At 41.2% G+C, this 27260-nt stretch overlaps 1 protein-coding gene, 1 long non-coding RNA gene, 8 other non-coding genes and 2 pseudogenes across 15 annotated transcripts in view; 11 read left to right on the top strand and 1 right to left on the bottom strand.

Moving 5' to 3' along the window:
• micu3a (mitochondrial calcium uptake family, member 3a) overlaps positions 1 to 7334 on the top strand; it is a 32741-nt gene extending 25407 nt beyond the window's left edge. For 4 of the 6 annotated variants that reach the window (XM_028567177.1, XM_028567151.1, XM_028567170.1 and 1 more), the window contains 3 exons: positions 1394 to 1502; positions 1646 to 1803; positions 5825 to 7334. In XM_028567177.1, the coding sequence (XP_028422978.1) occupies positions 1394 to 1502; positions 1646 to 1803; positions 5825 to 5923 (366 nt within the window). In that variant the 3' untranslated portion in view covers positions 5924 to 7334. Of the gene's footprint in view, positions 1 to 1393; positions 1503 to 1645; positions 1804 to 3675; positions 4208 to 5824 lie in introns of those variants that run through there. The other 2 variants (XM_028567161.1, XM_028567142.1) reach the window with 1 other exon arrangement.
• Positions 958 to 8270, bottom strand: LOC114547782 (uncharacterized). Its single transcript, XR_003691268.1, has 3 exons — positions 8086 to 8270; positions 5761 to 5895; positions 958 to 1813 (listed from the first exon to the last, which is right to left on the bottom strand). It is a non-coding gene; the product is annotated as an uncharacterized LOC114547782 (long non-coding RNA).
• A 506-nt stretch (positions 8271 to 8776) lies between these two features.
• On the top strand, positions 8777 to 8992 carry LOC114549000 (small nucleolar RNA U3). Its single transcript, XR_003691482.1, has one exon. It is a non-coding gene; the product is annotated as a small nucleolar RNA U3 (small nucleolar RNA).
• Positions 8993 to 10529: 1537 nt separating this feature from the next.
• LOC114549097 (small nucleolar RNA U3) lies at positions 10530 to 10745 on the top strand. Its single transcript, XR_003691510.1, has one exon. It is a non-coding gene; the product is annotated as a small nucleolar RNA U3 (small nucleolar RNA).
• Positions 10746 to 11601: 856 nt separating this feature from the next.
• Positions 11602 to 11817, top strand: LOC114549112 (small nucleolar RNA U3). The gene has a single exon (XR_003691514.1). It is a non-coding gene; the product is annotated as a small nucleolar RNA U3 (small nucleolar RNA).
• A 2574-nt stretch (positions 11818 to 14391) lies between these two features.
• LOC114548965 (small nucleolar RNA U3) lies at positions 14392 to 14606 on the top strand. Its single transcript, XR_003691477.1, has one exon. It is a non-coding gene; the product is annotated as a small nucleolar RNA U3 (small nucleolar RNA).
• Positions 14607 to 18762: 4156 nt separating this feature from the next.
• On the top strand, positions 18763 to 18978 carry LOC114549047 (small nucleolar RNA U3). Its single transcript, XR_003691497.1, has one exon. It is a non-coding gene; the product is annotated as a small nucleolar RNA U3 (small nucleolar RNA).
• Positions 18979 to 21630: 2652 nt separating this feature from the next.
• On the top strand, positions 21631 to 21760 carry LOC114548972 (uncharacterized; annotated as a pseudogene).
• Positions 21761 to 22326: 566 nt separating this feature from the next.
• LOC114548978 (uncharacterized) lies at positions 22327 to 22450 on the top strand (annotated as a pseudogene).
• A 776-nt stretch (positions 22451 to 23226) lies between these two features.
• On the top strand, positions 23227 to 23442 carry LOC114548958 (small nucleolar RNA U3). The gene has a single exon (XR_003691474.1). It is a non-coding gene; the product is annotated as a small nucleolar RNA U3 (small nucleolar RNA).
• Positions 23443 to 24311: 869 nt separating this feature from the next.
• On the top strand, positions 24312 to 24525 carry LOC114548961 (small nucleolar RNA U3). Its single transcript, XR_003691475.1, has one exon. It is a non-coding gene; the product is annotated as a small nucleolar RNA U3 (small nucleolar RNA).
• Positions 24526 to 26682: 2157 nt separating this feature from the next.
• Positions 26683 to 26897, top strand: LOC114548952 (small nucleolar RNA U3). The gene has a single exon (XR_003691473.1). It is a non-coding gene; the product is annotated as a small nucleolar RNA U3 (small nucleolar RNA).
• The last annotated feature ends 363 nt before the right edge of the window (positions 26898 to 27260 follow it).

Raw genomic sequence — 27260 nt, 5'->3', positions numbered from 1 at the left:
CGGAGGGTCGCAGTCCCCATACGGACCAAAGTACGAAGTATGGACGGGTAGCTGGCGAGATGCCAGTTCACCTCCTGGGCACTGCCAAGGTGCTCTTGAGCAAAGCACTGAAACCCCCACCCTTCCCGCCCCACAACTGCTCAGGGAGCCTGTCCAGCAGTTGCAGCCTCCTCATTCAGACATCTCTCCATTTGTGCATGTATAGAAGTGTCAAATTGTAATTTCCCCACTGGGGATCGATAAAAAAGTATAAATTATTATTAAATGGTGGTGCTGCAAATGTTTACACCGTTTTGACCAGTATTTCTTAAGATAATACCAGATATCTTTCTTTTTACCATTCTTTATCTGTCGAATTTCTTCTCCCTGCTGTATGGTGCTCCCGCCTTCCAGCCATCTAGAGCGTCCGTAATTTCCCACCACTGTCTATGCCTGAGGCTGTTGTGGCTCTCCACACTTCAGCGCTCCACTGCCTCACTTGACCACACACATACATGTGAATGTCTATCTATCTATCTATCTATCTATCTATCTATCTATCTATCTATCTATCTATCTATCTATCTATCTATCTATCTATCTTTACATTTGCTTGTAGTTCTTATGCAATCCAACTCTATTTCTGTCCCTCCCTTCTTTCCTTTCCATGCTGTGGAAGAAGCAGGAGGTTGGTCTCTGCTTCGTACAATACACAGCCTGCAGTTACAATCTGTCAGTTTATCCTGCTATTTAGTTACTTCTTTGTTTCTCCATATAAGGGAAGATACACGGCTTGTGTTCTTCTATTTATTTGTGTATTTTAATCTGCATCTTTTAATGTCAACCTGAAAGGACTGCATTTCCTTATTTGTTTCAATTAACGCAGTTTTTTTTTTATGTATACTGTTTGTTATTAATCTAGCCGCCATAAATTTGATCTTGTTTCGCAGCAAAGAGCATGGGGTTCGGTTACGGCTACTTGTTGAATGGCTTCAGCATTATTACTGTAATGTATGCAACTACTTTAGGGTTATGAAACACTGCAAGAAGGTTTGGAAATGTCCATATCATGCACACACAATCCTGGCATTAATGACCTTTTATGTCATTAACAGGACTATTTCATGAAATCTCTGTTATTGGTTGATAGTGTGAGTTATGGTCAGCTGTTTTCTTTTATTTTGGTTAAGTAATGTTTCAGACAACAGAGTGAATGTGCCTAATTGAATGCTGTATGCACGTCTGTCAAAGTCCCTTTGGATGGCAGTCTGTGCTGAAACACTCATTACTCTCATTTTCAAGCTTCTTTTTTTTCTCTCCAGAAAACGACATTTTCATCAATATTTCATCAATACTTCTCCCTGAAGTCATTTTCCGGGCTGGTTCACATGTTTCTATTTTTCTGGTATTTCAGGGAATCACCTTTGATGAGTTCAGATCATTCTTCCAGTTTCTCAACAACCTTGAGGACTTTGCCATTGCCATGCAGATGTACAATTTTGCTTCTCGCTCCATTGGACAAGGTAGGAAGAGAACAGTGGCAGCTGTGGCTACAGGCACCAGGGTCTCTGCTTACACACACAGGTGGTGTGTTTTTTTCTTCTAGCTTGGTGTACAAAAAGTGGCCAAAATGATCAGAATTGTTTTTTACTCTCTCTCCTTCCAGATGAGTTCGCACGAGCGGTGTATGTGGCCACTGGGCTGAAGCTGACACGTCACCTTGTACACACAATCTTCAAGATCTTTGACGTGGATCATGATGACCAGCTCTCCTACAAGGAGTTCATTGGAATAATGAAGGATCGGCTGCACAGGGGAGGCAGGGTGAGGAACTCTGTGTGAAAGAAACAGAAAGAGTTGAGGAAAAAGTGCTCTCAGGCTTTATCTCATCAGGCTATCTGTGGTTCAAATAACACGACTCCACTTTAAAGAGACTAAGAGGAGATAAAATGACAGCCAGTCATGGCAAGAAGGACATGAAGACGAGTGAGATTTTTTTGATCCCCGCACAGAAGCTAGGGGTCAAAGTCTGCTAGAGCAGTCCTACATGGAGATGATTGAGATTTACTGTATTAACTTAGAGTAAGCTGTCAAAATGCTGAAACAAACAATATCTGTTTGAGTATACGCTGTATTTAGAATATTTTACTGCTTTACCTTTCTGTCAGACAGGTCTCTCCTTTGACACTACATTTTCTTAACTGTAAAACTTCCATATCCCTACCCAGAAGCGCAACTGTACAACGCATTGTATTACCATAGACGCCGCAGATCAGCGGTTTGGGTCAGACTTTCAGCGGGTTATGGAAGAGACAACAAATACAAGAAAAGAAAAAAAAACGCAAACAAAATGCTGATCACTGTGGAGACAAGAGGATACCTTTTGTGAGCCAGAGTAAAGGCTATATAACAAGAACTTCAGAGGGATATAGTGCGGGTGGGGTGAAAAGGAAAGGGTAAAGCGGTGAAAATATAGCATACACTTAAACTGATATTAACTGATAGGTCACAATACTACATGCAGTGAGCACTCCTGATACAGCGGACAGTGGAGTATTTTATTCTGAGGAATTTGTTTGGAACAGAAGAGGAAGGAGCAAACAAATAACAACTGAGTCTTTTCCAAACATTATTTGGACAGGAGTGAATAATTTGAACAGGGGAAACCACAGCATGAATGCAGCAATCTTACAGTTGTTTTTGTAAAAAGGGGCTTTGTTGGTGCGAACCCAGGTGTTCCCGTTGAAAAATAGTCTCTATAAAAACTGGACCGCCTGCTGTTGAAAAGGTTGTTTCCATTCATTGTAAAGGGGTTTTAAAACAACAAAGGCTATTATCGCCCTTCTGCCTTTGCAAACGAACTCAAGTAATTACAGGAAATGAATAATGTGGCCAAAATGGAGTCACAACAAAAAAGGAATTTGAAAATACCATAGGTAACACGTACTCTGGCATCTGCAAATATTAAACTGCATAGAATAAGATCCATACAATACATTAAGGTTATGAGCATTCATTAAACATAGGCTGATAAAAGATGTAACATTTCAATTAAACAGGGATTCAGAGACATCTTACAGTAATATTGACATGGTTGGGTGTTTTTTCTTAGGGTTAAATCTTGGCCATTTAGGGTGACAGCTTCTAGGAAGAAGCTGGTAACAACATCGATGAATTTACTTGAAATGATGAAAAACTCCAACTGAACTGGAAATCACCTTGAGCGACTATATAGTGTTGTTCCCACGGAGGGACACTCCCCTCTAGTGGTGCATTGTGTATCATACTACCGCCCAGAGCCTCATTTACAACAGAAGAGAAACACATACTGTACATAAGATGTCAGGTTGTTACAAGCTTACAGTTTGCCTAATATGCCACAAACATCACTAACATTGCACACTAGTGATACCTTACACCTTACATGTGTATGACCTTATGGGCTTCTTTGGATGCTATCTCTGACTCACAGTCTTGGCTTATTAACAGTGTTCTCTCTTTATCTCCCTCTCCCTTTGCTTTGCTTGCATCCTTAATCTCCTCTCTTTCTGCCACACTCATCTGTGCGCCCATCATTCCAACCTCTCTGTAACGACACCCCCTCTCTCTCTTTATTTCTTCCTTTCCTCCTCTCCCTGTGATTTCCCTTCTTTTTCCTTTCCTCTTTTTCATGATGTCTATCCACTGACCTCTCAGGGCTATAAATCTCTGGAGCGCGCCACGTCTTTTAAATCCTGTCTGAAGAGGGAGCTGGCAGGCAGATAAGTACCACCAACAACAGAATGTTGGTTCATGATGTTCATTGTTTTCATCATTTTATTTTTTTAAATTTCATATCTTGAGCTGTCATTTTTTGAAAACATTTTAATCACATATCAGGAAGTAACAACAGCCTCAGCCACAATAAAACTCCTCACTTTTCCTCTCTGACTTTCAACCATTTGACCTGGATATGACTTATATCAATAGCAATATTACCAATATGACTATAAACTTCACTAATATCTCTCACCCACCCGGTAAACCTTAATCTTGACTCAGTGCCTTGTCCTACTGCATTAAAGCATGGGTACAGTTAAGTTAGGTCAGGTGGTAACCGTAAAATGACCTGTTACATGCTAAATGGCTTTTTCACTTTGATAGCTAAATGTCTCAATAATTACCTACACTTTGTTAAGAAATACATGCCATGTCTAGATTTGTTCATCACATTGTACATTCAATTCAATTTTCAATTCAATTTTATTTATAGTATCAAATCATAACAAAAGTTATCTCAAGACACTTTACAGATAGAGTAGGTCTAGACCACACTCTATAAATTCCAAAACCCCAACAATTACAGTAATTCCCTCAAGAGCAAGCATTAGCAGTGGCTATTGCGACAGTGGCAAGAAAAAACTCCCTTTTAGGAAGAAACCTCGGCAGACCCAGACTCTTGGTAGGCGGTGTCTGACGGGCCGGTTGGGGGTGTGATGAACAGTGGTGATAATAGTCACATTAGAAGTCACAGTGACTTCGAAGGTTATCGTGGAAGTTCATGTCTAGCTAGATTAGTAACAAGCATTTCTGGGACAGGATGCATACAAAAGTAACAAGTAGAGATGAGAGAGCAGCTCAGTGTGTCTTAGGGAGGAACAGCCTCCCCGGCAGTCTAGAATTGTAATAGCATAACTTAAGAGAGGCAGGTTAAAGAGAGGTGCCTGGTCGGGCTAGAACTCTCCCCAACCGGATCGGGCTGTACTGGCCTGCCTCCCTCTACTCTCGCTAGATTATTAATTATACAGTATATAAAACTGATGACTACGAGGAGAAGCAGGTGGGCCGGGTTAGGCAGACGCTGCAACTCCTCACTCCTTAACTATAAGCTTTATCGAAGAGAAGAGTTTTCAGTTTACTCTTAAATGTGGTGACGATGTCTGCTCCTCGAACCCAGACTGGGAGCTGGTTCCACAATACTGGAGCCTGATAGCTGAAGGCCCTGGCCCCCAGTCTACTTCCAGAGACTCTAGGAACCATAAGTAGCCCCGCATTCCGGGAGCGCAGTGCTCTAGTGGGACAATAAGGTACTATGAGCTCTTCTAAGTATGATGGTGCTTGACCATTTAGAGCTTTGTAAGTCAGGAGGAGGATTTTAAATTCTATCCTATATTTCACTGGAAGCCAATGCAGAGAAGCTAATACAGGAGAAATATGATCTCTTCTCTTAGTTCTCGTCAGAACACGTGCTGCAGCATTCTGAATCAGTTGGAGAGTCTTAAGGGACTAATTTGGGCAACCTGATAATAAGGAATTGCAGTAATCTAGTCTAGAAGTAACGAATGCATGGACTAGTTTTTCAGCATCGTTTTGAGACAGGATATTCCTTATTTTGGCAATGTTACGAAGATGGAAAAAGGCTATTCTTGAGGTTTGTTTTAAGTGGGCGTTGAAGGATATATCCTGATCAAAAATAACTCCTAGATTTCTGACAGCAGTGTTACATTCACGGTAAACATTACTTGTACTTCCTGTAAACAGGCAAAACTTTTCAAGGTGTGCCACTATGTGTACAGAGTTGCAACAGTGGGTTCCTCAATGTCTTCATTTTGGAGAATCCATCATGTCTGGACAGCTCAAAATGATGCAAAGTATTGTTGGGCTTTTGAAAATGTTTTCCCATCACTTCAGCACTTTTAGTCCATCAAATAGGATGAGATACAAATATAGACCCCTGAATTTCTGTCTCCTTGTGACTGGAATATTTTCTTTTCACTATAGCTCTGCTGTAGTATAACTCACAGTTAAAAGAACTGACTTCTGGCTACCAGCATGACTCTGCCTCCCTTTCCTCTGTGGTTACCAGGTGAAGGGCCGACACCACACCTCCTTCTCCGCCTGTGTTCGCTCTGGGGCCAGAAGACAAGTGCACCAGCTCTGGAAGAGGTACACAGAGAAGCCGTAGAAGAGGAGGGAGAAAGAAGGCAGAAAATAAACATGAAGGAAAAAGTGTGAGGACGGCATAAAGTAAAACTTGAGCTCTGACTTTTATAGCCAGTGGCGTGGGTTAACATTGTGTTTTTAAGGGCAGATCTCCATTCAACTTCCAAAAGCAACTACAATAACTACAAGCATGCCTGCACACAGCTGACTGACACTCTGTATCACTGTATGATGATAATGAGCAACACATCTCCTGTTTTGGTCCTGTTTTCCCAGTTGTCTTGATCTGATGCCAAAGTACATTGCGATTTACAGTGTACATAAAGAAGATTAGACTATGACTTTAATCTCCAAGCATGGCACCTCCTCAACAGTCAGTGGAACTGCAACTAATGATTATTTCTATTTTGGATAAATCTACCTTTTTTAAAAGCTATAAAAACATTTTATAACAATAGTATATAGCTATAACTAAGCAAGTTACAGCATGTTTAAAGTTCTACCAGCCAAATTATATTTTCACTTAATGAACAACATTTTTCCATTACTAATTAAAACTATATATATACACACACAGTATATATGCCTTTTTAGGTAAGAATAATTAGCTGAACTGCTGCACTACAAACTGTAACAACTTAAAGAGCACAACAGTATTTAAAAAACTTGTTTGATAATGATAACGTTATCCATGTACAATGAATAACTGTAATGTTAGTTAATATATAACATAAGACTGAAATCGTGGGAATGAATGAACGTGTTGTTAATATGTATTGTCTTCACCTCTGTTTAATTATCTGTCTTTTTTACCTTACATTTTGTTTGATCTCTCTAGCTAGTTGATGTGATGCTTTGCACTAAGAGAGTATATAAACACTACTGCTACAGCAAGGATGCTATATTATCCTAATATAACTACAGCACCGATTTATTTGACCTAAATTTGACATTGAATGGGATTTTGTAATCTAGTAATTGTATTGTAATTTCAATATTTGACATGTCTTGAACCTATTTTGTGTCTTAGTTGCATGTATGATGGCAATATATATGTATATACTGTATATGATATAGATGTCCACATAGGTGCCTTCTTTGCATTCCCTTTGTCATCCGAAAAATTTCACATTTTCAGCAAATAATTTAGCACTATGGAGCTTTTAACAGTAACAGAACTGCAAAACATGTGCATTCATTGCATTATATGTAGGTATAGCATACTATCTGTGATTCATCACCCAATATCTAATGTTGTAATATATTATAAATCATTTAATACGATTTTTGAATGTCTTGGTGTGGTATATGGAATATATTTTGAATATATCGAAATTAAGGAACTCTAGACATGAAGAAAATGTAAAGTTATTCCTCATAATGTAAATTATTCTCATCATGTTGCAATAATTAATGTATTTGTCACCTCAGTGGACCTGTGGATTAATGTTCATGCATGAATAAACTATTTTAAGAATACATGTATGCGAAATCTGTGGTATTCACTGAGCATGCGCAACGAAACGCAACCACTTTTTAATTGAAGAAAACGGACATGCTACCCCTGATTTTTGCGTTAAAACGGAAACATTCATGGGAGATAAAACATGTATGCTGCAGCCTCACAACTGCGAACTACATCGGAAAGTTGGATGTTACAATGCCACTAGGCGTCAAGAAAAGGTTAGTTGACACAGATCGAGGAGGTTGTGGGACATTTGAAGCACTGAGGGTGAAAATGCTAACTAAGTTGGCTAACGTTAGAGGTTAATGCATTATGTAGGCTACAGACCACAGACTGTATACCGTATTCATATTAATACAGACATTACTGTAAATAGGGGGGGCTGTCAGTCCTTTACTAACGTGACGGTTGCCTTCTTCCCATGTTATTGTGTTTGCTTAATTAATCTATTAATTTTATCTGTAGTTTATCGAACGTTACGTTAGAAGCGAAAGAAATTAACGTAATCTCACCTGGCCTCGGTATTTAACGTGACACCTGTGGTAAATAATAATGAGCTTTTCTAGAAAGTTCGAAATGTGTTGTTAGTTGTCATAATTTATAACCTTTACAACTTAATAACGTCCTGTCCATCTTGGTGATAGTGTATTTTCCTTATGCAGTCTATAATATTTTCCAATGTTTCTAACAGTTTTGGGTAAATTAAGTTATTACGTTACCTAATGAAATGCTGCCCTCATATGCCGCAGGAAAGCAACTGCTGGTTAAACAGGAAAAAAACAGGAGCGGTATGTTACGGTAAAAAAATGAATGCAGGGTGTGCACGGCTTTTCGACACAATGTCGCTTTTAGCTGTTGTAGACCCGTTTTATTTTGGCTGTTGTCAACATTTACATTTTTATAAATTGACGCATCTGCAACCCCTGGAAAGGAAGTGGATCTGGCGTAGCGGTTGTAAGCGGAACTCTATTTCTTTGCCAGATTTCTGTCAGGAACATTACAAACAACGCACCGTTTTGCTTGTCGGCTATTTCGTGTAAACCCAAACTTCACTACTTTTAATACGTTAAGCGTCGTCTCTGTCGTCCTGTTGTTTATTCTCCAAACAGCCCGGTCAGTTGTAAAGTTTTTTTACCTCGTACATTTCTTTAATAAATCAACAAATATAGAAAATGCACGGACGTCTGTGACTCAATTCGCAAAGCATTGTGGGTTTTATTGAATTGGACTTTACCATTAAATCAACAGCTTTATTAACAGTTACATTTTATTGACATGTTTTTTGTTACGGTTATACTTTGTTTACTACTCAACAGCCGGTCGTTTTGGTCCTGTGTGACGGCAAGGACGAAACATGAGTGAGAATGATCGTCCTGTGAATGACTTAGTTTTTTCAGCCGTAGAATTGATAAGACTATACTTTCAGGGATCATTTCTATAGTTCTTGACTTGAGAAATGTGTTTCTAAAGTGTTTGGTCTCGCTACCCACGATGATGAGTCGTGATATTCCTTTCTGAGCGTGAAGCGGATAGAGAGTAATGATTCAGTTCATATGCTCTTAATCATTGATGATCGTTCTTTGCTTCTATATGGAGCATTGAGGAAGGGAATATGATCAGAGTGGTAGGCCTATATGTTATAAAACCAAATATTTAGATTAAACTTTAAATTATATATAATTTTCAGAGAATTGTACTTTATATGATAATCAAACCAAAGGCTACATTATCACTTCTACTACTAACTCAACTAGCTGCTGCTGAATGTGAGTTTTGATTTTGATATTACTCAAGGCAGTACTGCACTCTGCACCCACTTGGCCACTTACAGCCTTTTACATGTGTGTGTGTATATATATATATATATATATATATATATATATATATATATATATATATATATATATTGTATTTCTCGTTTGTGTGTGTATGTGTATATATATATATTGTATTTCTCTACTGTCATATTTTTAGTTTAATTGGGTGGTTTTATTGCCTGTATCAGGACCTGTGTTCTCCATTTAGTTCCCTTTCATGTATGACATGTTCTGTAATTACAATAAATATCCTTATCCTTATTTTACAGTGTCATCCGAAAAATTTCACATTTTCAGCAAATAATTTAGCACTATGGAGCTTTTAACAGTAACAGAACTGCAAAACATGTGCATTCATTGCATTATATGTAGGTATAGCATACTATCTGTGATTCATCACCCAATATCTAATGTTGTAATATATTATAAATCATTTAATACGATTTTTGAATGTCTTGGTGTGGTATATGGAATATATTTTGAATATATCGAAATTAAGGAACTCTAGACATGAAGAAAATGTAAAGTTATTCCTCATAATGTAAATTATTCTCATCATGTTGCAATAATTAATGTATTTGTCACCTCAGTGGACCTGTGGATTAATGTTCATGCATGAATAAACTATTTTAAGAATACATGTATGCGAAATCTGTGGTATTCACTGAGCATGCGCAACGAAACGCAACCACTTTTGTACTGCACTTTGCACCCACTTGGCCACTTACAGCCTTTTACATGTGTGTGTATATATATAATATATATATATATATATATATATATATATATATATATATATATATATAAAATAAAATATAAATTTGTCTTTCGTCTCAAGACGTACACTGTTTCACATAAATACAAAACACAGCATTTAAGACCAAACAACAAAACCATATCAGACATTATTTTACAGTGTCTTAAATGTAAACTGGGACTTCACATGTAATGCAGCCTGTCTGATTTCTTTCAGTCAGTGAGAGAGATTAGCCTTTTGTGTTGCCAGTATTTACAACTTTGACAAAATTTAGTCAGTGTAACTTTTTTTTACTAACTTAATTACTTTTTCTACTTACTAACTTACTTACTTATTACTTACTGAATACCTTTCATACAAGCGTTTTCTTTACCCCAGTACTGCCTCTCTACCCCGTCTGTGCACTCCCAGCATAACAGCTGTGCTTTCAGAGTCATGCTGATTGGCTGCGCTGTGCTGGCTCATTTACATAATGACACATGACTGGACGAGACGCAGCAAGTGGAGGAGCTTGTTGATGGCAGGGAGGAACCATGAGTGAGAATAATCGTCCTGTGAATGGCCTGTTTTTTTCACCCAAACATTTGTTAAGACTATACTTTCAGGGATCATTTCTATAGTTCTTGACTTGAGAAATGTGTTTCTAAAGTGTTTGGTCTCGCTAGCTACGATGATGAGTCGTGATATTCTTTTCTGAGCGTGAAGTGGATAGAGAGTAATGATTCAGTTCATATGCTCTCTGTCATTGATGACCGTTCTTTGCTTTTTAATGGAGCATTGAGGAAGGGAATATGATCAGAGTGGTAGTCGTAATTTGTTACAAAACTAAATATCTAGATTTAACTCTAGTTATATGTTCTTTAGATAATGTATTACATTATAATCAAACCAAAGTCAACATTATCACTTCTACTACTATCAATTCAACCAGGTGCTGCTAAATTTGATATTACTCAAGTCAGTACTGCGCTTTGCACCCACTTGGCCACTTACAGCCTTTTAAATATATATATATATATATATATATATATATATATATATATATATATATATATATATATATATATATATATATATATTGTATTTCTCTACTGTCATATTTTTAATTTAAGTTTTAGTTTAATTGGGTGGATTTATTACCTGCACCAGGACCTGTGTTCTCCATTTAGTTCCCTTTCATGTATGACATGTTCTGTAATTACAATAAATATCCTTATCCTTATTTTACAGTGTCTTAAATGTAAACTGGGACTTCACATGTAATGCGGCCTGTCTAACTTCTTTCAGTCAGTGAGAGAGATTAGCCTTTTGTGTTGCCAGTATTTACAACTTTGACAAAATTTAGTCAGTGTAACTTTTTTTACTAACTTAATTACTTTTTCTACTTACTAACTTACTTACTTATTACTTACTGAATACCTTTCATACAAGCGTTTTCTTTACCCCAGCACTGCCTCTCTACCCCGTCTGTGCACTCCCAGCATAACAGCTGTGCTGTAAGAGTCATGCAGTGATTGGCTGAGCTGTGCTGGCTCATTTACATAATGACACATGACTGGACGAGACGCAGCAAGTGGAGGAGCTTGTTGATGGCAGGGAGGAACCATGAGTGAGAATAATCGTCCTGTGAATGGCCTCTTTTTTTCACTCATACTTCTATTAAGACTATACTTTCAGGGATCATTTCTATAGTTCTTGACTTGAGAAATGTGTTTCCAAAGTGTTTGGTCTCGCTAACTACGATGATGAGTCGTGATATTCTTTTCTGAGCGTGAAGTGGATAGAGACTAATGATTCAGTTCATATGCTCTCTGTCATTGATGACCGTTCTTTGCTTCTTCATGGAGCATTGAGGAAGGGAATATGATCAGAGTGGTTGCTGGTATGTTTAATGTAAGTTAAACTTGAACTAAATAGAGAAAGAGATTTTATGCTCACAGGCAAATTCGTTAGCCTCCTGAGAACATCCTGATCTCCCGAGCTCCAGTTTTCTACTTGCAGATCAGTCTGGCATCTTGAGGTAGAGAAAATTTGGAGCTGTTTGCCGAGCGACCAACCAATCAGTGTTGGTTTTGAGGCGGGTTTAGGTGTGACGCAACGAGAAGAGATTGTAATAGCCGGGACACACTTAGCTGATTGTCAGCCGTTAGACAGTCTGGTGAGGTCAATGACGCAAATCTGTTTGGTGTGTCCCGTGCCGTCGTCAGTCTGGGGGGCTGTCGGCGTTCATTTTGGCCGACCTGACTTGTTCAGTCGCCCGCAGGGCAGTCGGGACTCACCCGGAAATGGGGAGCGGAATGAGGTGACTAGAGTCTCTCAAAATCTGACGAAAATCTTTTAAACTGACCTTTATTGAGCTGAAATGATGACAGATTCAGCAACTGCACGGCCTATTTCTTGCTTAAACTATTTTCAGAAACATGTTTCAGTGAACTATTTTAGTACAATATGAGATCGTATTCTGAACGGCTGCCATGACAGTCTGGCTTTGAATTTCCGGAGAAAACAAACCCAAGTGACGCGTTCGTCCAATCGGCTGCCGATTTTCATTTCCTGGGCAACAATACAGATTAGCGCCGCCTGCTGTTACGGAGATGTATTGAGTCTTGTGTAAGCAGTTTTAGTCTAAACAACATGGCAGCTTCCACGGATGAGATGAGCGTAGCTATCACGCAAGTTTTATCCAAATTAGAAAGTATTCCTTCATTGAAAGAAGAGCAAAAAACGGCACTGGAGGCTTTTCTGGGAGGAAAAGATGTTTTTGCTCTTCTCCTGACTGGTTTTGGCAAGAGTTTGATCTGATTGGTTGATTTGGCCTGTCATGTGTCATTATGTAAATGAGCCTACACCAACATAGATGGTCATAGACAGATGGTTTATCCAATCAGCTAACCAGTATTTTCGCCCCTTCCCAAAAGTTCTATAACGGAAAGTTTCCAGATGGATATGCCGAGCAAATGCGAAGCAATCCATCTGGCGGAGTCAGGTTACAAATTAATTTGCAAAAGGATCAAATTATTGAGGCTTTATTTACCCACAATGCCACCTGTTGGTCAAAGAGTGTAAAACAGGCAGATATATTACAGATGATCTATGTGATACACTGTATCAGAGGCTACGTTCACACACCGCAAGTCTTAAAAGACAATTCCGGCACAAAATGAACCTAGGGGTTAATAACATATGTGTACCGAGTCGAACGTTCTCTGGGATCTGTTCATGCTAATCAAATGAGTCTCTAGCTTGAAACAAGCTAGCGCAAACTGGTGGTTAGCTCCTAATGCTAGCTTTCGGGCACATGGTAAATCGCTATTTTATACCACTAACAAGGCTCAAAATAGCACCTTCAATGGTAGCATAATGAGAGTCCCTACATGTAAACTGAAGCATTGAGAACTTTGTAAGTGTACAGACAGTTTATTAAAAAGATAGATTATGAAGACTGTAGCGATCATGTTTACATGCGGGCGCCATCTTGGAAAACAGTCATGAGCAGTCGAACGACGAACGCCGTGCAACCCAGTAATCAGTAACATGTCTCAAGCACAGCATTCGTGATCGGATTTGGGCCACTTTTGCCTGCAGTCTGAATGTAGGCCTAGTTTTTGACTGTATTCTGCACTAGTAAAGACTTAGAAATAACGATGAAGAAAAACTAAATTTCCACATAATACATTTATAAGAATATAGTGTGTATTTTCTGGTGATATGATATTAACATAACTGTATAATAAACGGATTTCCTTGAGAGTAATGTGGCTGTAAAATGTGTTTTAAAAAAATCTTTGGTCGTAATATAGTAATAAGAGGGGCAATATTAGTATTCTAAAATTATTTAGAAGAATTTAAAGAAAGAATTTAAATGGGCAGTGAATGTGCTCATGTAGATCATGGGTGTATAATAAAACTGTGTAGATTGGTACTAGTTCCTAAACCAGTGATGTGTTACGGACGCGCTTCACAGAAAACTTTTGGGATTTCTCGACACGTGTTCTGAAGTCTCGGTACAGAATGTAACATCACTAAAGTTTTACAGTGTCTTAATTGTAAACTGGTCCTTTGCAGCCTGGCTGAGTTCTTCCAGTCAGTAAGATAAATTAGTAGTGATGGGGAAAGTTGTTCTTTACAGTGTACTGAATCACTAGGATCAGTTCACTGAAAAGATTTGTTCAAAAGATGAGTTCACCAAATCATTCAGAGCTTGACCGGAGCTCTGACTGTAGTAGTCCCACTCACTAAACTGAAACACGCCTTAACGTTCAGTTCAGCTCCTTACTGACCATTAAATTAACAGTTTAGACTTAAATTTTATTGACATGGTTTTTGTTACGGTTATACTTTGTTTACTACCCAACAGCCGGTCGTTTTGGTCCTGTGTGGCGGCAAGGACGAACCATGAGTGAGAATGATCGTCCTGTGAATGACTTGGTTTTTTCAGCCGTTGACCTCTTAAGACTATACTTTCAGGGATGGTTTCTATAGTTCTTGGCTTGAGAAATGTGTTTCTAAAGTGTATGGTCATGCTGTCCATGATGATGAGTCGTGCTATTCTTTTCTGAGGGTGAAGCGGATAGAGTGTAATGATTTACTTTATATGCTCTCTATGATATGCCTTTCCGTGAACCATCACCTTATCGTGGTGGAGAGGTTTGTGTGTCTCTGTGAACCTGAGGGCTGTGTTGTCTGGAGCTTTGTGCTCCTGGTAGGGTCTCCCAAGGCAAAGTGGTCTCAGGTGAGGGGCCAGACAAAGAATGGTTCAAAAACCCGAATGCAAAAGCTAAGCAGAGATGGAGTGACCCTGCCCGGAGGAAGCCCGGGGCCCCCGTCTGGAGCCAGGCCCAGACGGCGGGCTCATCGGCGAGCGCCTGGTGGCCGGATTTGCCACGGAGCCCGGCCGGGCACAGCCCGAACAAGCTACGTGGCAACTCCCTCTCCATCCCATGGGCCCACCACCTGTGGGAGGAACCGTTGGGGTCGGGTGCGATGCCACATGGGTGGCAGTGAAGGTCAGGGGCCTCGACGGACCAGACCCGGGCGGCAGACGCTGGCTCTGGGGACGTGGAACGTCACCTCTCTGTGGGGGAAGGAGCCGGAACTGGTGCGGGAGGTGGAGCGCTACCGGTTAGATCTGGTGGGGCTTACCTCTTGGTTCTGGAACCATACTCCTGGATAGGGGGTGGACTCTTTTCTTCTCCGGAGTTGCCCAGGGTGTGAGGCGCCGGGCGGGTGTGGGGATACTCACAAGCCCCCGGCTGAGCGCCGCTGTGTTGGAGTTTACCCGGTGGACGAGAGGGTCGCCTCCCCACGCCTGCGGGTTGTGGGGGGGAAAACTCTGACTGTTGTTTGTGCATATGCACCAAACAGGAGTTCGGAGTATTCGGCCTTCTTGGAGACCTTGACTGGAGTCCTGCATGGGGCTCCAGTGGGGGACTCCATTGTTCTGCTGGGGGACTTCAACGCACACGTGGGCAATGATGGAGACACCTGGAGAGGCGTGATTGGGAGGAACGGCCTCCTGATCTAAACCAGAGTGGGTGTTTGTTGTTGGACTTCTGTGCTAGTCATGGATTGTCTATAACGAACACCATGTTCGAACATAGGGATGCTCATAAGTGTACCTGGTACCAGAGCACCCTAGGCCGAAGGTCAATGATCGATTTCATAATCGTTTCATCTGATCTGAGGCCGTATGTTTTGGACACTCGGGTGAAGAGAGGGGCAGAACTGTCAACCGATCACCATCTGGTGATGAGTTGGGTCAGAGGGTGGGGGAAGACTCTGGACAGACCTGGTAAGCCCAAACGTGTAGTGCGGGTAAATTGGGAACGTCTGGAGGAGGCCCCTGTCCAACAGACTTTCAACTCACACCTCCGGGCGGAGCTTTTCGTGCATCCCTGTGGAGGCTGGGGGCATTGAACCCGAGTGGACAATGTTCAAAGTTTCCATTGCTGAAGCTGCGGCAAGGAGCTGTGGTCTTAGGGTCTTAGGTGCCTCAAGGGGCGGTAACCCACGAACACCGTGGTGGACACCGGTGGTCAGGGAAGCCGTCCGACTGAAGAAGGAGTCTTTCCGGGATATGTTATCCCGGAGGACTCGGAGGCAGTTGCAGGGTACCGGCGGGACCGAAGGGCTGCAGCCTCTGCCGTGAAAGAGGCAAAGCAGCGGGTGTGGGCGAAGTTTGGAGAAGACATGGAGAAGGACTTTCGGTCGGCACCAAAGTGCTTCTGGAAAACTGTTCGCCACCTCAGGAGGGGGGGGGGAACCATCCAAGCTGTGTACAGTAAGGATGGGACACTGTTGACCTCAACTGAGGAGGTAATAGGGCGGTGGAAGGAGCACTTTGAGGAACTCCTGAATCCGACTAATACTATGTTAGAGGCAGAGCTGGAGGATAATGGGGGATTGTCGTCGATTTCCCAGGCGGAAGTCACTGATGTAGTCAAACAACTACACAGTGGCAAAGCCCCGGGGATTGATGAGATCCGTCCAGAAATGCTCAAGGCTCTGGGTGTGGAGGGGCTGTCCTGGTTGACACGCCTTTTCAACATTGCGTGGAAGTCTGGGACGGTGCCAAAGGAGTGGCAGACTGGGGTGGTGGTTCCCCTTTTTAAAAAGGGAGACCAGAGGGTGTGTGCCAATTATAGGGGTATCACACTTCTCAGCCTCCCTGGTAAAGTCTACTCCAAGGTGCTGGAAAGGAGGGTTCGGCCAATAGTCGAACCTCGGGTTGAGGAGGAACAATGCGGATTCCGTCCTGGTCGTGGAACAACGGACCAGCTCTTCACTCTCGCAAGGATCCTGGAGGGAGCCTGGGAGTATGCCCAACCGGTCTACATGTGTTTTGTGGATTTGGAGAAGGCGTATGACCGGGTCCCCGGGAGATACTGTGGGAGGTGCTGCGGGAGTATGGGGTGAGGGGGTCTCTTCTCAGGGCCATCCAATCTCTGTACAACCAAAGCGAGAGCTGTGTCCGGGTTCTCGGTAGTAAGTCGGACTCGTTTCAGGTGAGGGTTGGCCTCCGCCAGGGCTGCGCTTTGTCACCAATCCTGTTTGTAGTATTTATGGACAGGATATCGAGGCGTAGTCGGGGTGGGGAGGGGTTGCAGTTTGGTGGGCTGGGGATCTCATCGCTGCTCTTTGCAGATGATGTGGTCCTGATGGCATCATCGGCCTGCGACCTTCAGCACTCACTGGATCGGTTCGCAACCGAGTGTGAAGCGGTTGGGATGAGGATCAGCACCTCTAAATCTGAGGCCATGGTTCTCAGCAGGAAACCGATGGAATGCCTTCTCCAGGTAGGGAATGAGTCCTTACCCCAAGTGAAGGAGTTCAAGTACCTTGGGGTTGTGTTCGCGAGTGAGGGGACAATGGAGCGGGAGATTGGTCGGAGAATCGGGCAGCGGGTGCGGTATTGCATTCAATCTATCGCACCGTTGTGACGAAAAAGAGAGCTTAGCCAGAAGGCAAAGCTCTCGATCTACCGGTCAGTTTTTGTTCCTACCCTCACCTATGGTCATGAAGGCTGGGTCATGACCGAAAGAACGAGATCCAGGGTACAAGCGGCTGAAATGGGTTTCCTCAGGAGGGTGGCTGGCGTCTCCCTTAGAGATAGGGTGAGAAGCTCAGTCATCCGTGAGGAGCTCGGAGAGAGCCGCTGCTCGCTGCGTCGAAAGGAGCCAGTTGAGGTGGTTCGGGCATCTGGTAAGGATGCCCCTGGGCGCCCCCTAGGGAGGTGTTCCAGGCACGCCCAGCTGGGAGGAGGCCTCGGGAAGACCCAGGACTAGGTGGAGGGATTATATCTCCAACCTGGCCTGGGAACGCCGATCCCCCCAGTCGGAGCTGGTTAATGTTGCTCGGGAAAGGGAAGTTTGGGGTCCCCTGCTGGAGCTGCTCCCCCCGCGACCCGACACCGGATAAGCGGACGAAGATGGATGGATGGCTCTCTGTCATTGATGATTGTTCTTTGCTTCTTTATGGAGCAGTGAGGAAGGGAATATAATTGGAGTGGTAGTCCTAATGTCTGTAAGAAAAACATCTAGTTAAAAACATTACAATATAATTATTTTCTTTTTGAGAATAGTAGTATTTGTTAGAAAATGGTTATCAGACCATAGGCTACATTATCACTTCTACTACTATCAACTGAACCAGCTGCTGCTAAATATGAATTTCATTTTTGATATTACTCAGGGCAGTACTGCGCTTTGCACCAACTTGGCCACTTACAGCCTTTTAAATGTATATGTGTATATATTTTTTATTTATTTCTCTACTGTCATGTTTTTAATTGTGTTTAGTTGTGTGTGTTTATTACTTGCACCAGGATCTGTCTCCACTAATCTCCATTTAGTTCCCTTTCATGCATGACATGTTCTGTAATTACAATAAATATCTTTCTTCTTAGTTTACAGTGTCTTAAATGTAAACTGGGACTTTACATGTAATGCAGCTTGTCTGACTTTCAGTCAGTGAGAGAGATTAGCCTTTTGTGTTGCCAGTATTTACAACTTTGACAAAATTTAGTCAGTGTAACTTGTGTAACTTTTTTTACTAACTTACTTACTTATTACTTACTAAATACCTTTCATACAAGCGTTTCTTTACCCCAGCACTGCCTCTCTACCCCGTCTGTGCACTCCCAGCATAACAGCTGTGCTGTAAGAGTAATGCAGTGATTGGCTGAGCTGTGCTGGCTCATTTACATAATGACACATGACTGGACGAGACGCAGCAAGTGGAGGAGCTTGTTGATGGCAGGGAGGAACCATGAGTGAGAATAATCGTCCTGTGAATGGCCTCTTTTTTTCACTCATACTTCTATTAAGACTATACTTTCAGGGATCATTTCTATAGTTCTTGACTTGAAAAATGTGTTTCAAAAGTGTTTGGTCTCGCTAACTACGATGATGAGTCGTGATATTCTTTTCTGAGCGTGAAGTGGATAGAGAGTAATGATTCAGTTCATATGCTCTCTGTCATTGATGACCGTTCTTTGCTTCTCGATGGAGCATTGAGGAAGGGAATATGATCAGAGTGGTTGCTGGTATGTTTAATGCAAGTTAAACATATACACAGTCGAAGGAATTGACATATCTCATTGCTCTGGACCGAAGCCAGTAAAGTATAATAGAAGCACTTTTCCGGTGAGCGTTACTGTGCAACCTCCAACTGAGCTTTCTGACGTGAGCAACCTGTCTGAAAGTTGTATGTTTTCTGGTAGCTGTGCCAAGAGAAATCTCAATCATTCCGAATCGAGCGTAGGTATATGTAAGGCACAGGCTAATTATTGCTAACTAAAATGCTAGTTAACATTAGAAATTAAACTTAAAGGGATACTTCACAGAGGCAATGGACTACAGCCAGTAGTAGGAGCTACTTCCGCATGTTTTCAACCCGCCCATAGGGGGTTGGACTGTCGTCATTACACGAAAATTGCCGAAGCAAAACGAGGGTCAGCCATCTTGAAGCTACGCTAAACTGGTTTCTCAGCAGAAAACTTTTACAACAATTATGTGCATTCAAACTACCGCACATGTGTACCACCAGGATACATTGGTACAGATGGACAATATGCAGGACACTTAATTACAGACGGAATACTTAACACACTACGCGAGCTTCGCCTGCTACAGAAACAAGCACCTCAGCCTGCGGTGTCACCCGATATAAATAGCCGGGGAAAGGGACCTCGACAGTGGTGCAGAAGTTCGAGGCGAGCTAGGTGGAAATCTAGCTAGCTGGCCACCTGTTCCACCCATCCTGCTTTCAAGTGTCCGCTCATTAGACAACAAACTGGACTACATCCAACTTCAACAAAACTCCCAACGCAAGTTCAAAGACTGCTGTGTTTTTGTTGTTGTGGAAACATGGCTGAACAACAGTGTACCGGACTATCTAGCTACCAGGCCGGCTGCTCTGTCGCCGGGTAAGACTAGTGGAGGTGGGCTGTGTTAACATGGACTTGTGCAGAAATGGGGTGATTTGTATCTAACTAACTGCTAACTGCTGGTGTAGTTTGTGACTGTTAAATGCCAAGCATTACACTGTGTTTATACTCTGTGTTTACGAGCACCAAGCTCTAATGCTAGTATGCGTTAGCTGAACTTTACGGAGCCTATTAAGTGTGTGCACTAGCCAGAGATGGGGACTTGAGTCTGAGACTTGGACTCGAGTCCCACTTAAGTCGCACAAACAGCTGACTTCAGACTTGACTCGGACTCGACCTAAAAGACTTCAGACTTGACTTGCGACTCGTCCCAAAAGACTTCAGACTCAAGCTTCGACACTCGTCAACAACCTGTTTTCATGCAATTATTGCTTTTTAAATCTAAATGTGTTCATGTATTTCTATTTTCTTTTATTGCCGCATATTGGGGAAACGTATGTCGAGCTGTAGCCTATGTCCTTTGCCATAATGTGCAACGTAACACATGCATTCACCTAAAGGATTATTAGGAACACCATACTAATACTGTGTTTGACCCTGTTTTGATCCTATCAATATGAGCCAACATTTCTAAAGAATGCTTCCAGCACCTTGTTGAATCAATGACACAAAGAATTAAGGCAGTTCTGAAGGCAAAAGGGATCCCCCACACCATTACACCACCACCACCAGCCTGCCCAGTAGTAACAAGGTATGACGGATCCATGTTCTCATTCTGTTTACGCCAAATTCTGACTCTACCATCTGAATGTTTCAACAGAAATCGTGACTCATCAGAACAGGCAACATTTTTCCAGTCTTCAACTGTCCAATTTTGGTGAACTTGTACAAAATGTAGCCTCATTTTCCTATTTTTTGTGGAGATGAGTGGTACCCGGTGGGGTCTTCCACTGGTGTAGCCCATCCGCCTCAAGGTTGTGAATGTTGTGGCTTCACAAATGCTTTGCTGGGTACCTCGGTTGTAACAAGTGGTTATTGAGTCAAAGTTGATCCTCTATCAGCTTGAATCACTCGGCCCATTCTCCTCTGACCTCTAGCATCAACGAGGCATTTTTGCCCCCCCAGGACTGCAGCATACTGGATGTTTTTACTTTTTCAGACCATTCTTTGTAAATCCTAGAAATTATTGTCCGTGAAAATCCCAGTAACTGAGCAGATTGTGAAACCAGCCAATACTCAAAGTTGCTTAGATCACCTCTTTCCCATTCTGACTTTCAGTTTGGAGTTCAGGAGATTGCCTAGACCTGAGGCCTGTACTACGAAGCAGGATTTGGCATTAGCGAGCTAACTTCAGGTTCAACCCAGGATTTTCTGTATCACGAAGGTGGATCACTTGTTATAAGGGTTCAATCGCCATGGTAACTCATGCTGAACGCCTAACCTGGTTGGGAGCAGGTTAAGTTGGAGATTAGAGATCAGCCGGTGTTAAAGCACTGCCTACTGACCAATCAATACTCGATTGATAACGGCGTCACCGTTCTTAGAAGATCAGAGACCTGTACTACGAAGCAAGATCAACATGGCCTGGATTTCTTTCAGTAATCCGGCTTCACTAATCCTAACAACTGCGGTCCCGGATAACCGGTGTCACGAAGGTGGTTATAAACTAGTTCAATCAACCCAGGGTTTTCCAATCTAGAGACGGGCGTGTTCATGGTTTGCACACCACGACCAATCGCAAACATCTACCAGAGCTGCATGTTATATATAAGAAGAGCAAATTATAATTCTATAATTTCTAAAAATGATGAAGAAGTGATATTCCCTTCTGAGCGTGAAGCTGATTGAGAGTAATAATTCAATTCATATGCTTTCTGTCATTGATGATCATGCTTTTTTTTATGGAGCATTGATGAAGAGAATATGATCAGAGTGGTAGTCATAATTTCTGTTTCTGGAAAAAACAATATCTAGTTAAAACATTTAATTATATTCTTTCAGAGAATAATAGTATTTGTTTATAAATGGTTATCAAACCATAGGCTACATTATTACTTGTACTGATATCAACTGAACCAGCAGCTGCTAAATATTAATTTCGTTTTTGATATTACTCAGGACAGTACTGCACTTTGTGCCCGCTTGGCCACTTACAGCCTTTTAAATGTATATGTGTATATATTTTTTTATTTCTCTACTGTTTTTTATTGTGTTTAATTGTGTGTGTTTATTACCTGCACCATGACCTGTCTCCACTAATCTCCATTTAGTTCCCTTTCATGTGTGCTTAACATGCTCCAAAAGTGCTTAACATGCTCCAAAAGCAACGAAACAATAAACACAAACAAGGCACAATGTACAATACAAAATAACTGACAGTAGAAAAAGAATAAGGTCAATAATGTGAAGATATCAAAGCTCAACTAGAATTGAAAGCCAATGAATAATAGTGGGTCTTAAGCATGGACTTGAACCTTTCAATGGTCCGAGCTGTTCTTACATGACTAGGTAAACTATCGAGTGTGAAGCTGATAGTGAGTAATGATTCAGTTCATATGCTCTCTGTCATTGATGATCATTCTTTGCTTTTTTTATGAAACATTGAGGAAGGGAATATGGTCAGAGTCATAGTAGCAGATATGGGGAAAACTAATAAGAGTGGATATAATAAAAAATTGTGTTAAATGTTCTGTTTCTAAAGTTATAGCCAATCTTGAAATATTTGCCTTGTCGGTGGTGGACAAGGTTACTCAAGAGGGATCTATCAACTTCGAGGATCAATATCTACTTTCCTGACTTTGTAACATCTTATTTCTTTAGTAAAAATGTAAATGGAGTTCAGCCTTAATTCATTTTTATGTACACCTTTGCTTTTCCTACTGTGACATGTCAAAATGTCAAAACGTGTATTGTTTGAACGTCCATCTCTACATATACATGTTACTCTCACACTCTCTCTCAGGTGTTTTCACTTGACTAATCAGACTGTGTGGCCATTACAGGCTGTGCTTGATTGGCATGTATTCATTTATGTTTTTTACACTTTACTCAGGTGTGGAGGTTGAAACAGTGGCTAAAGTCTAAATGCAGCAGGTTCAACCATCCTTTGGTCTGTGAATGAAGAGCTTAGTCGTTCAACTCGAGAAATGTTAAGAACCAGTTTGAATGCAACAAAATGAATGGAGCATTTATTGTAGAAAATAAGTAGGAAACAGAATTATTGAGACAAACAGTGAATGAAAATCTAATATAATCTACACATTGGTCTTCTTAAAAATCTAATAGATTTTCTCACCTCAAAGTCATCTGAGGCACATAATGATTAGCTTCTGTACCTCTAGACCCTGAGTGACAATCACTCTGCAGTGAATGAGATGCAGTTTTCACCCACGCTCAACCCAAGACTATACTTTCAGGGATCATTTCTATAGTTTTTGATTTGAGAAATGTATTTCTAAAGTGTTTGGTCTTGCTGACCATGATGATGAGTCTTGATATTCCTTTCAGAGCATGAAGCTGATAGAGAGTAATGATTCACTTAATCTGCTCTCTGTTGTTGATGATTGTTCTTTGCTTCTTTATGAAGCATTGAGGAAAGGAATATGATCAGAGTGGTAGTCACATGTATGTGGAAAACTAATACTAGTGAATATAATACAAAATGTCATGCTTTCTGTTTAATCTAAGTCACTGCCAATTTTGCAGTATTTGGCTTGTTGGTGGTGGACATGGCTACTCGAGAGATATCTACCAACCTTAAGCATCAGCACTAGGGTTGGGTGATATGGAGAAAATCAAATATCACGATATTTTTGACCAAATATCTCTATTGATACAGCAACGATATTGTAGTGTTCACTATTAGTGCGTTTACAAAATATTTAAACAATGAGATTTTTGATAAATAATCATCAGTAATGTAGATATAATGACTAAGTGGGTAAAGGCAAATAGTAGAACAGTTACAACAGTCTGGTCATTTCAGAAAATGACATAACTTTACCGTAATGCAGCCTTTAAAACCAGGAAAAGACAACACTTATGCCATATTACGATAATCCAAAATCTAAATCAATATCTAGTCTGTGTAGTATTTATAATCTTTGAACAAAATTAATTTTCTTTACTTTACTCACTTTCCTACTTTCATACAAGTGTTTCCAGTGTTTATCTCTGTATCACAGCTGTGCTGTCAGAGTCACGCAGTGTTTAGCTGTGCTATGTTATTCACAAAAACACACATGACTGGACGTAACACAGCAACTGGACAAGATTATTAATGGCAGAGAGGAACCCTCAGTGACAGTAAGCACACAGTGAATGAGATGCAGTTTTCAATCTACACATTGGTTTTCTTCAAAATCTAATAGATTTTCTCACCTCAGAATCATCTAAGGTATGTAATGATTAGCTTCTGTACCTCTAGACCTTGAGTGACAATCACTCTGCAGCAAATGAGATGAAGTTCTCACTCTCAGTTGAACCAAGGCTATACTTTCAGGGATCATTTCAATAGTTTCTGACTTGAGAAATGTGTTTCTGAAGTGTTTGGTCTTGCTAACTATGATGATGAGTTGTGATATTCCTTTCTGAGTGTGAAGCTGATAGAGTAATGATTCCCTTAATGTACTCTCTGTCATTGATGATCATTCTTTGCTTCTTTATGAAGCATTGATGAAGGGAATGTGGTCAGAGTGGTAGTAGCATCTATGTGGAAAATTAATATGAGTGAATATAATAAAAAATGATGTCAAGTTTTGTTTTTAACCCAAGTTACTGCCAATCTTGAAATATTTGGCTTGTTGGTGGTGGACAAGGTTACTTGAGAGAGATCTACCAACCACAAGGATCAGCACTAAGGCTCGGCGATATGGAGAAAATCAAATATCACGATATTTTTGACCAAATACCTCGATATCGCAACGATATTGTAGTGTTGACTATTGGTGCGTTTACAAAATATTTACACAATGAGATTTTTGATAAATAATCATCAGTAATGTAGATGTAATGACTAAGTGGGTAAAGGCAAACAGTAGAACAGTTGGTAATTTCAGAAAATGACATAATTTTACTGTAATGCAGCCTTTAATACCAAGAAAAGACAACACTTATGCCATATTACGATATCCAAAATCTAAATCAATATCTAGTCTCATATCTCAATTTCGATATAATATCAATATATTGCCCAGCTCTAATCAGCACCTACTTTCCTGACTTTTTAATGTCTTATTTCTTTAGTAAAAATGGTACCGCTGCACCTCTACAGTGGCATTTGCAGTGGCGCTTTTCACCTTCCCGGTCTCCGAAACATGTTGGTCCAGCAAATCCCATAGGCCAGTTCCTGAATAGTGACAAAAAACAATGCATTAGGCTACAAAAATACAATATAAACATGACAATATTGACCATAGATTCATACCTGGGGATTCAGCAGGCTCTTGTGCTGCTGGGTCAGGTGGAGTGCCGCTGTCTCTTAAAAGAGAAGAACATTCTGCTGTGAGCCTTCTCACAGCATTCCCTGAATTGCAAAACCCCATTGTTTTGAATCGTGGATCCAGGAGAGTGGCCAGGGAGTGTTGACTGGCTGTGTCGTAGTGACTCAATCTCTCAGTCATGAGCCACGTGAGGTTGTTGCAGGGCTGCTTAGCCATCTCACCATTCACTTCCCACTGTTTAGAACTTATGGCATGCCTCAGCATTCACACAAGGGGAACAATTTTGGAGCCAGAGACAGTTTTTTTCAGCTGACAGCTCCACTGTTGCCTATTTTAGGGGAGACAATGCTCCAAAGAATTCAGCTATGCTTTGGTATTCAGCAGAGGTCGGAGCTGCCAAATTGGTGCACAGTGACACCACTGCAGCACTGACTGGTTCCCTTTGCTCATACAGCCTAGCCATCATGTCATATGTACTGTTCCAGCGTGTCTCCGCTTTCTGCACAAGCTTGTGAGTAGGTATCCCCATCTGCTGCTGGATGCTGAGGAGCTGCTCTCTGGCAACGGTGTTCATCCCTAAATAGGCCTCAATTTTCCTTGCCTTGCCCCTTATTTCTTCCAGACCCGGTGTCTGGTCGATGGCTTTCTTCACAACCAGGTTTAAAGCATAGGCAATACAAATGCTGTGTCTGACTTGTAAAATAGTCCCACATGCTATGCTCATGTTTGCGGCTCCATCAGTCACAAGGTATCTCACCTTTCCCTTAATCCCCCACTCCATGACAGAATTCTTTGTATCAGCTATGTTGGCTGCTGTTTCCAAGATAAGCAATACAATAACATAGTCTATTGCCAACCTTATTGGGCAAAATCAAATCAAAGTGTTCCCACATCTCTGAACACCCTCTCTTCGCAACAGGTTCCATGTCTAATCCTTGCTAAACTCTATTAACGCTATACACTTTCTACTCGCTATAAATTCTCTTTTATAAACTGTCTACTCACTATGAATTTACCTGCAATAAACTGTCTACTCGCTGTAAGTTACTGTCTGCTCATTATAAACTTGCCAGCAATAAACTGTCAACTCGCTATAAACTTTCTACTGGCTATACACTTTCTATGAACTCTCTACTCGCTATAATACTCGCTACAATAATCTCTCCATTAACTAACTCTCCTGACTCTGTTGACTCCTACTGCAACAACCCACAAATACGTGCCTTGTGTCGCACTATTTTTAAAGCTTTGAATTCAACTTCGAAGCAGTCACGTAGATTTTATACGTAGATTTCAATAGATTTTCTCACCTCAGAGTCATCTGAGGCAAGTAATGATTAGCTTCTGTACCTCTAGACCCTGAGTGACAATCACTCTGCAGTGAATGAGATGCAGTTTTCACCCTCAGTCAAACCAAGACTATACTTTCAGGGATCATTTCTATAGTTTCTGACTTGAGAAATGTGTTTCTAAAGTGTTTGGTCTTGCAAACCATGATGATGAGTTGTGATATTCATTTCAGAGCATGAAAGTGCAGTGAGTAATGATTCAGTTCATATGCTCTCTGTCATTGATGATTGTTCTTTGCTTCTTTATGAAGCATTGAGGAAGGGAATATGATCAGAGTGGTAGCAGTCCTATGTGGAAAACTAAGCTCATTGAAGACAATACAAAATAATACTAAACATTCTATTTAAATTGTTATTTCTAAATTTGCAATGTGACATCATGACTTTGCATAAACATACACACTACTTTCTAAAACCAAGTGGCGTGTTGTCCGTACATATTTTGAGCTATCCGTGTGTATGTCTACGCCGTATTGAGAATGAGGACATACATCATGGTAGCTTGCTGTCACGTGACGATTTGGGAGGTGTTTGAGCCCGCCCACCATTTTGTGATCTAAGCTATCGGTTGCCAGGGTCAACAGCGTAAGAGTGACACAGAGACCGCACAGGAAAGACGGCTTGCGAATTAGCACCACGGCGAA

The sequence above is a fragment of the Perca flavescens genome, chromosome 2 (genome assembly GCF_004354835.1).
Source record: "Perca flavescens isolate YP-PL-M2 chromosome 2, PFLA_1.0, whole genome shotgun sequence".
In the NCBI taxonomy this organism is placed as follows: Eukaryota; Metazoa; Chordata; class Actinopteri; order Perciformes; family Percidae; genus Perca; species Perca flavescens.
The sequence above is the reverse complement of the archived record's forward strand: the minus strand, read 5'-3'. Positions and strand labels throughout refer to the sequence as shown.